The sequence below is a fragment of the Nipponia nippon genome, unplaced genomic scaffold (genome assembly GCF_047370975.1).
Source record: "Nipponia nippon isolate SJK-2023a ecotype South Korea unplaced genomic scaffold, ASM4737097v1 scaffold_14, whole genome shotgun sequence".
NCBI lineage: Eukaryota > Metazoa > Chordata > Aves > Pelecaniformes > Threskiornithidae > Nipponia > Nipponia nippon.
The window spans coordinates 14,470,902-14,481,482 of NW_028262330.1; the positions used below are offsets into that span (position 1 = coordinate 14,470,902).

The window sequence follows — 10,581 nt, forward strand, 5'->3', positions numbered from 1 at the left end:
TGAGTCACTCCCTTGGCACCGGGAAGCAGATAAGCAGAAAGGAAAGAGACCTAGACATTAGTATGAAAGGATGAGATCAGAGATGTAGATCAACAGTTGTTAGCACAGAGGAGAGAATTAAATGTGTCCACTGCTAAAATTACTCCTAATATAAAATTTGCTCTGCTGTTAAAAAAAAAATAATCCCAGCTATAGACAGATTTTAATAATGATTTTAAATATAGTGACTGATGTGTTTAGGATATGGTGGACATCTGTGGCCTTATCAATGTAAGGGTTCCAACTGTCCCAAGGGGACTCTCATATTTTAACTTGCTCTCTGTAAATATCCATCTTTCTGACACATCTTTATCACACAACACTCTGACTGCAGAGGCCTTTAAGAGGGCTGTAGCTGATAATTACTGTTTAGGAAAGGAATGGCTAAAAATAGAAGAGTTTTAAATGCAAAATTGCTTTGTGACATATTAGGTTTGGGCTGTTGAAGAAATGCCCAATTAGGAGCAAAGCAGTAGAGAAAGGATAATGCTAGATACTGCTTACAGTTCAGTATCAGCGTGATGACTTGATCATTATTTATCCAGGGAAAAGAACACCAGCCTAAGCAGTCTCTGTGTAATATGCCAGCTGGTGTTCTGAAACCAGGGCTTTGAGAGGCCAGAGGTGGGCAGGCAGTCAAAGAACACTGTCACTATAAGTCACCAAAAATGAAAAATTCACTACTGGTTGAAAATGTTCCCAATTTTAATGCCCAAATTTTGGAGAGTAAACTAAATATAAGTTTTCTAAAAAGCAGCAATCCTTATACCAAAGGATGCTTTCAGCTCTCTGGGGAAAATCAGTTTCCTTTTGTCTGGACTAGACCCTTTTTGGAAACTGCCTTTCACACATGTGTGGTTGTCCTGAGCTTGGCTGAGCTTGGTCATGTGCCAAGGGCTGAGATAAATAACCAGGACAATGTGTGGCTGTGAACTTCACCTGTATCTTTTTCTTTGAACCTATGTTTGTTGTAAAAATAAAGCAAATCATATTTATTTACCTTCAAAATAAGAACAGTGGAGACTATTAGCTAGCTGTTATATGAGACCACTCTTTCATGCATGTTTTTGCTGTGTAAAATGTTGCCTGCCTGATACTCTGCTTTTAGTCTCCCAGCTAATTTCCAGACACCCTACTTTAAATTCCAGGGAGTAGAAAGACTATCATCATTCTTCCTCTGATGGGCTTGCAAGATAAAGAGAGAATATTTACAGCAGCCATGAGAAAGGAATGCATGTTTCCAAAATAAAAAGTATCTTGACATTTCCCTCATGTAGGCCTCAAAATACTGGGAGTCAGGGGAGATTCTTCAGACACTCTGGGGTCAGTGAACCTTATCTGAAGAGGCAAAGACATGGAGATGACGCATTTGTAGAAAAGACTGCTTGATTTAAGGGATAACGCTTCAGTTTCTCATAAACAAATGCATTAAACAGCCAAGGAAATACAAGGAAAGCCTCACAGCAGCTACCTGGATGCTTGTTTGGTTCCATTCCTGGACATGAGATTGACATACAGTCATGAAGAAGCTCACTCAACAAGAGTGAGGAGCAGTTTAGGCATATATGAGATTTTCACATCACTTCCTTACATAATTGTCAGTTTCTGCAAAGCCGCAGGCACAGTCAGATAGCCAATAACTGGTCACTGTTGGTGTAAATATCTGAGATGCTTGGTTTTCTAACATAAGACTTTCTGGTGAAAAAAAAAAAATCAACTCTGTGTAAAATCAGAGCTGCACCTGACAAAAAAATTAAGAGCTGTCAGCTGACCTCAAAAGTTAATTTGAGATATAGTTAGAAGAACATATAAAATAATTTAAATTCTTAATCAAAAGAAGTGCAGATTATTGGAAATTAACAGGGGAGCAGACAATGACCAGTTAATAATGGCCATTTAGATCACAGAGAAACATGAACCCCTCTGCAGTGCATGCTCTGTGATAGACCTAATGCAACATTTTACTCCTAGAAACCACAGCTAGAGGATGTATCTCAGGACTTTTTGAGAATTTATATTTAGTTGTAGAAATGAAGTGACATGAGACACCTGTAGACAACGTTGCAGTACAGGAGACTATTGACATTTCTGGAGCTGTACATACAAGGGAGGATGTTGAAAAGGAATACAAGACTATTAATGAATAGTATTTGTCCCTGGTGCAACGCTGCCTGAATAGTATGACTAATTCCAATGGTCATACCTCGAAAGAGATTGGCAATAAATTTGCAAGTTGTAAGGAAAGTGCTGGAGTGGCCTTAATCATTAAACTAAACGACTAAGAAATCCCCATAGATTTATCTTATCAAAGAAACGATAAACAGATATTCAACAGCAAACCATGATGACTTGAATGGCAGCAACTTGTGAACTGATCATCAGCTACTTACACAGGGACTACCAAAAGTACTTAAAAAAAGCAAGCTTGCTGTTTGTACATGACTATTCAGTCTGCAGTGGTCTCCACTCTCTCTGGGGAAAAATCTATAAGGACATATGTATAGAGAAAGGCTGAAGAATGCTGGCAGTGCCTTGGAATAAGGCAAATTATTTTTCTTTCCCTTCTTGGCGTGAAAGGAATTGATGCAGGTGCCCCAGACAGAAGACTTCAGTGTTTTCTGCAGTGGGACATCCTGTTAAGTCTCTTCTGCATTAAGTGCACTAAAGAGCTATTCACTGTCCAGTGAGAAGGCAAACTGTGTGGGCTGGGAATAAGGCACTAGCCTTAAGAGAGAAAGGGAAATTAAGGAAGTGGGATACCTTGACATTGTATGTCTGTTTAACTAAGTGAAAAGGATCCAACAAAAAAATCAGAGAGACAGGCTTGTCTCCGCACCTTACATCCATGTCACTATTATTTTTCAGAAAAAGGAGGGTCTGCAGGATGGGTCAATGTCAGGAGCACAGCAATCACTGCAGAGATCACGGGGGCTTTTCCTGCTTTTGCTACATGTGTAAGAAGGCCCAGTCCTGTGGGTATGTTCTAAGAACTGACAAATTGCTCCCTGCATCTGACATGGGTCTGTGTTTACAGATCCCAGTGAGGTTTTATTATGATCTAAGTTTTGGGCTACGCAATGCTATCAAAATTTAGATACAATGCATGCTCAGCAGTAGAAATAAAAGCTTTCAGGTAAATTTACCATGATCTTAAGCAGTGGCAACATACAGCTCAGCATGGCTTTTGATCTCAGTTTTATGTTTCAGTTGACATTCAGCCGCTAGCATTTAAACAGGACTTCTGACTCAAAAGAAATTAAACTCCAACATCCAAGACAGAAGCTCAGAAAATCCATGACCTTTTGCCCTGCCTGGACGTTTCTTCACTTCAGGCTATCTGAAGTTTCACTGGTAGCAAATGAACTGCTTCAGCCTGCGAGCCTGGCATCCAGCTCGCACCAAAGTTCATCCGTACTGAAATTTAATCAGATTTCCCTGGAAGGGACTTTCAATTCATTTGGTTTGCTCAGAGCCCACAAACTGCACCAAGACGACACCACTGTTTAAAAATATGTTAGATGCAGCAGAAAACACTGCCTGAAGCTCTCACTTAGGAAGTGGATTATAATAATAAACCTCCAAGGTTGCAAACAGACTGGTTTAAATTTATTTTTTTCATAAATGACCACAGTATAACTTCTTATACTAAGCTAACGGTGAAATGAAATGTTTCTGTTTATTCAGACTATGCTATTATGGACAGAAAAAAACTTCAATTTAGGTATAAACTAGAAAGAAGAGCTTAAATATTTACTTATTCTTTCAGCTGTGATCCTGGTTTATTCTGATTGATATTTTTCATATCTGTATAGGTGTTTGCTAGAAAAAATGGATATAGTGATTTATGATTGTTATTTCTTTAAATTTTTCTTTCTTATTAAATAGAATATGAAGAAATATGACACATATTTCTTTAAACAAGTTACAGGAATCACTATGATAAAGTAATTCACTCTGATTTATAGTCTTGTAAAGTTTTGATCTCACGGAAGTAATTGGGAGATTTTCTGTTAGCATTGATGGAACCAGTGCCCTACAGATTTAAGGTATCTCACAAATCTGACAGTTGTTTCAGTTCTATATTCATTTATGTGAGAGAAGCTCTAGATATGAATTATACAGAAGCATTAGGAATATTTTCTATTAAAAAAAAAACAAAACAGAATATGTGTCTCCTGCTAACTTTTTCTTCATAAAAAAGCTAGGAACACAATTATGGTCTCTCCAGCACATACACATGCAAACCCACTTCCTTAGTAACCCAACTAAATGGAGGACAAATGGATAGAAATACCTCATTACTTTCAGTTTAAAATAAGCCTGTCAATTACACTTATTCTCATGTACACTTATTTCATAGAAATGTAACTTAAATCTCTATATGAATCATATTCAGGTGAATGGAAATTTCCTATATCTTAGTTTTTTTTTTTAATTTATCAAAATCAGGGTTGATATTAACAAATAAATAATAATTATTAAAAACATAAGTGAAAATTTCCTTGAAGTGAATTACACTGAGATATTTTGTCATTACATACCTAAAACTCTTACAAATTATCAGACTATATGGACAAAGAGGTAAGCTTTCATATTTTGTTTATAGATTTAGGAAAAAAAGAAGTGAATAGTTTATTAGATCTCTACAAGAAATAAAAGTAGAAATAACATACAGATTTACTAGCCTTCTGTAAGAAGCTGAGGTGAAGAATGAAACCAATAACACCAGATTTCACAAATGTGAGATTCAATACTCACCCCTCGTACAAGTCAAAGGCTAAAAGATAGTGCTAGAAACAAAGCAAAGCTGTTTTTAGAACAGGGGAAAAGCAGTAGAAAATAAACATGATTCGCAATAGTATTGATATCTGGTAGGAAAATTGAAAAATAAATATAATTCAATACTGATCAAAATTGGTATGAAAAGAGATTGTATAAACAGATGTAATACAATTTATTCACTGTATGAATGAGCATTAATAGAAAATTGTAATAAATAACCTAGTCAGAGTGAGTTCTAATACAAAACTCCACAGCTTCTCAGCCAACATTTCTCATGACTAATTTTTAATAAACATAAGTTGTTATGTCAGAACTATTTTTAAAACAGACATGCTGTTTGTGAAGGTTAAAATGTTGTGTGATAGGAATCCACTTTTATACTTGTCCATTATTAATTATTGAATTGGCTTACCTGTTTCACTAGAAACAATATCATGACAGAGCTGGCAGGTGCGGGAGATATTCTGGACCAGAGTCCCATGCTGGAACAGAGACCAAAGAGTGTCACCATGCCCATTCTAATAAATTTGTCCCCGGTATGCTGCTATTTCACTCTACTATAGATCAATTATATCACCCTGTCCTGTGAAAAAAAAGTAAAAATGTCTTCTTTTATGCGTGCAACTCTTTCATGAATGTTCTTACAAATAAGTGAGGAAGTCTACTAAAGTGTCTAGGCTTGCTAGACTCCAACTACGTTTTGTTTTTTTCTGATTAAAGGCAGAGAGAATTTACCCTAAACTCCACAGAAAGCCTGCTTACTGTAGCTTGTCCTTTAGCCAATAAGAAGTCAGAAAACTATTAAAACATTAAAGGGCTGGTCCTGTTCCCTTGAAACTCCATGGGAATTTTGCCAGTGGTTTTGCAAGAATGTAATCCAGCTCAATAAATACATATATATATATTTATACACACCTCATGAAACCATTAAAAGAAGCCCTAAAACACAGAAAAACTTCGTGTACGAAGCTTGCTGAACATAGCTGGCTGTTAGGAAGCAGCTCAGTAATAGCTGTTTTTATCCTTTCTGATCACGTTTTGTCAAAGATGTACAGTCAGGGCAGGATCAAGGAGAATCTAAATGTACAAAAAATTATGTTACCAGCAGTTAAAGTTTTACTACAACTCTTGTGACGTTCAGTGTTTTTTTCACAGGTTCAGCTGCAAGGTTGGAGAAACTGCCAATGAATTTCAGCTTTAATTTTCAAAAAATTGTTTGCCACTTTTCTAGTTGCAGAGAAAAACCTGAAAACATTAATAAATTTGTGTGTTATACAGGCTCAGGGAATAAAAACATTTATAATATAATAATTTTAGAGTCTATCTTATGATTGTCATGCTTTGAGCTGGCAATATGGAGAGTCAAGAACATGTTGCCTCCTCCTTTTCCAAGAGAAATGAAACTTGTGGTTATTCATACTGGAGGATGGCTCATGCCCTTCCCAGAACTCATGGGCATCCTGAGCAGCTAAGCTGGAGAACAGGCAGAGGTGCAACACTAGGATTGTGGAGGCCAGCAGTAGCCCAGTTTTCAATGCCAGACATAGGCTAAACCCAAACTCTATGGCAGATACACCCTGCACACCCCATCAACCTGGCCAGAAATGCAACCTGACTCCCTCTCTACACACATGCCAAAACTTTCTTCTGGAGGAATCCGGGAGGTGAAAGGGAATGATGTATACTTGTGTGTCATCTTTACATAAAGTCTGGATGTAAAAAAAAAGAGTACTGGGACATGGGGTATGGAAGTGCTCTGAGGACAAGTATTTCAGGGTGGAAATACATCCAGCCCACTGTAGAGGTCTGGCAGTAAGGGAACTGGCTGCTCTGCACTACTGTGCCTTCTGGGATATTCCTCCCTGCCACACCTAAGGGCAACTCTGGGGAACAGGTTACAGGCACATCAAAGCCCCCATAGCAACTGCTCATCTCTGTATTGCTACAAGGGATAAAAGTACATTTTCTAATGGCCATATGAGTTAGATCAGCCCTGTAGCAGGTTAAAACCAGGAGACTCGAATAGTGCTCGGGCATTGGAGCTGTTCTGAGATCACCATAAAAAATGGCCTAGTGCTCAAGAAACCCTGAGGTCTGCCTAGACTCGAAATGAGCAGATCCACAGGGTCTCCTGCAGGACATCCTCACTGTTGCTCAGTAGCACGCAAGTCCTCTCATGTTCTCCACTGATAGCTAGCACTCAGCAGCTGAGGCTCTGATTTCAGTTTTTGAATTCTACAAGTTGTTAGTTTTTACCTGCTAACTTCTAAAAATCATCTGGAGTTTATACTTGAATGAGCTCTGTGGTCCCTCTCTGGAGTTAACACTACCCAGGACTAGGTCAAAGCAGGAGACCCACATTAAAGTGTCCTCATGTTGTAGTTACACTAATAAATTGTGGCACTGGGTGGTAACGACAGAATGCAGAGCTGAAGTTTGAATTTCTGAGTTATTGTTCAGGGTTTTTACTAGAACAACATAAATCAGGAAGGTCATAATGCTGAACACTAGCCACAGCTGCCCACCCTCATTCACTCTCAACTTTACTCCAGCAAAAATCACTGAATATAACACTTTGTTTGAAGGAAGGTCCAGCTAATCTATTTGATTCTCTTTAATTTTCTTTCTTTTTTTTACCATATGACAGATCTAACCAATAAATGCTCATGCAATGCATTTCTCCTATTATATAGAGTATTCTTACATGGCAAATTGATTTAAAGCTTTGTGGTACCAGCACTGATAGAGCATAAGCAGAAAACTGGTTCAGTGAAAAATCTCAGACTGCAGTTGTCAACCAGACGATATCAATTGACAGAGCTTTTTCTGAAGTCTCCAGACTGATTCATAGTTTAGTACAAGGTCTGTTTAGTCAAAGAAGACAACAATGCTATGACATTTATGCTGGTTAAAGTTTATAATGGGCATAAAACTGTAAAGTTTGCACATTTGAAGAGGTGTCAGTGTTATTCCCAAATGAACTCAACTGCCTTGAGTCAGTGGTTTCACAGGACTCGAAATATGTTTGAATACAGCCATATGCAGATTACTCCTGGGAATAGGAACAGAGGTAAGTGTTTAATCCTTAAAAGGACTTTCCTCCTTCCCTCCTTCCCTCCCACTGATCCTGTCCTCAGTCTTGCTGGGCAGTTGGTAGTGCTGTCCAGAAGTAGTATCAATGCACAGAGGCTTCAAGTGGAGTTCATGAGTGCTACATCCATGTGAAAATGCAGTAACACAAAGCTGTAGGAAAAAAATAACTCCTGGCTCAATCTACAGTCTGCTTTTTGGGTTGTGAGACTTGCTCTACCGTTTTAGTCCAGATACTTGCTTGGTCTTCCATGCTGTTGCTGGCCAGCTCTTCAAGCTGAGACTTCATAACAGTCTAAAGCAGGCATTTATCCCGTTTCTTTGAGTTTCATGCTGGGACTTGTCTAGCCACATTCTTCTCCAACCCTCACATCTGAGTAGAGAGTTGTCTTAAAAATCAGAAAGATTTTAATTAAAAGATACATGTGACTTCAGTGTCTGTCCGGTGGTATCACTCTCCCTTAGGGCATGTGTTTTGACCTTACAGCTTCATTTTAATGAAGCAATCGTTTACTAACATTCCTGCTCCTTCTGGCTCTTTGCATCGCTTATTTGCATTATCAAACAGGTGGAAAAAGCAACATATATAACATGTCAAGGTAGGAAATGTTTCTTAGCTGAAGGAAAAATAAATGCTATTTCACACAGAGAACAGACGGACAGACAAAATGCAGATAATTCACCTTCTCTACTCTTCCATCTAACTTGGGCAAGACTTCTATTATGTGTTCATGGAGGCAGATTGGACAGTGTCCAGAAGCCCATCAATAGCATGGTCATGTAACTTATGATTTTCATTTGTCACTGGTGGAGCTTTGAACAGATGCAGTCACCTTCCCAGTGGTCTTGGGAAGTGCTGTAATGCTGTGAGATGCTCTAACTTAACAACTGGTTTTATCTCCTTAAGAATTTCTTTATAGTAAGATTCACAACTATATTCAATTTAATCAGTGATCAGTGTAACAGAAGCATTTGGAACTGCAAGATTTTATTTATTTTTTTATCTGAAAAATGGAGAAGTTCCATCAGTCTGACTCCACCTGCTGATCAAGGTAAATGTGCATATTTTGTTTGTATAAATAAAACTTGTCTGATGGCATACTGGGGTACTTCCAATGCTTCTGTGTTCTGTGTATCTTTACTCCTGTGATTCATGGGGCAAACTATAATTTATTGTCCGACCTCCTCATACTTCTTTCACAAGACATGACTGCCAAATGACACTGTCCTATATCCTTAATCTCTCCTGCCACATGATTTCTGGTCATGCCCATATCTCTACTTTCTGTCTTAAATACTAAGCTGGTACAATTTTCTGAGAGGAATGAAGAATGGGATGGTAAATACAGGCAGGTGTTTCACCAGGTAGATATATACATAGCTTTATAAAAGATTGTTTCTAGAATAATTGATAGAGCAGTTCTGGAGGATGCCAATTTCAGGACCAGCTACAGACAGACGGCAGAGAGCCTCAGCAGCATTTTCTCTCAGTTTTCTTTCTTTAGTCTTCTCTATTACAGCATTCAGTAGCAGTTACTGGTGTGAAGGGACGAGAAAAGTTGCCAAACCTTTCTGTACAGGACAGAGCAAAGGAAATCACTGCATCCGCTTTAATAGTCCTGATGCCAACAACAGCAATGCTGTGCAGTATATTTGGGAGACAGGAGATGACAAGTTCGTTGACCGAAAGTTTCATGCTGGGATTTGGTATTCCTGTGAAGAAATTATAAATGAAGAAGGTGAGTAAAACCATGTAAATTTACTTAAGAAAGTAATCAGAGTTCTTCCTACTTGTTTGGTGTCACCTTCTTCTTTGCTGCAATATTGTGTATGTATTTTAAAGGAAAAAGTATCTTTAAAAAGTTGCTCTTCTCTTGGAAGGGGGATCTTAGAGGGTGCTATCTAGTCAATTCCTAAAAAATTCCTAATAAATTCTGTAAAGAACTTTAGCATGACAGGTTGTAGTACAGATGAAGATTTTTTTGTTATTCTTCTAACCAGAGCAGCAAGTTAAGTTACTTTAACAGGGAAGTGGTTTATTTTTCTGATGTTTTTAGTCCCTTAGGCAAAAATGAACATATTTGCCTTAAACGATTGCTTACGATCCCCTATGGCTACATAAAAAGCACAATGTGATTTTTTTAAAAAATAATTTGAGCACTTATGTCTGTGAGATCTAAGTTATTTAATGGATTTCCTCTTAAGTACAGGTATTTCTACTTTCTTACTGCAATCTCACTTTTCATAAATCAAAGCAGAAGAAGATTATTTTCACCCTGGTGAAACATAATTTGGAGACTTATTAGTCATGAGTGGTGGCATTTAATTGAGTTTCATTCTGGCATGTAAATGTCAGTAGAATGAAACTAGCTTGCCATTAAAGAAGGCTTCTAGTTCATTTTGGATCTTTGTATAAGGGAATTGCTTAGCTGTTTCAAGAAACAGGTCATTTATTGTAAATCCAGGTCAACACTAAGTTTTTCCCCTTATTGTCCTGATCAGTTTATGAATGACATCTAGAACAAAACTTCAGAGAAATCAAATCAGCTGTCATCTGTGCTATAAAATGCAAATATTTTTGCAGTCATCTGTCCTGAAAGTCCAGTTCTACCAGAAGGTCTTGTAAGTTATGCAATTTTAAGGGGGTAAATGTCAAGGATCAGAGCAAAA

The 10,581-nt window shown here is 37.9% G+C and overlaps 1 protein-coding gene across 2 annotated transcripts in view; it reads right to left on the reverse strand.

Moving 5' to 3' along the window:
• GLP2R (glucagon like peptide 2 receptor) overlaps window positions 1-9,664 on the reverse strand; it is a 51,917-nt gene extending 42,253 nt beyond the window's left edge. Inside the window, exons 1-2 of one of the 2 annotated variants that reach the window (XM_087750793.1) lie at window positions 9,480-9,664; window positions 5,234-5,303 (exon numbers count right to left, since the gene is read on the reverse strand). In XM_087750793.1, the coding sequence (XP_087606919.1) occupies window positions 5,234-5,303; window positions 9,480-9,664 (255 nt within the window). Of the gene's footprint in view, window positions 1-5,233; window positions 5,339-9,479 lie in introns of those variants that run through there. The other variant, XM_009472031.2, reaches the window with a different exon arrangement.
• Between the last annotated feature and the right edge of the window lie 917 nt (window positions 9,665-10,581).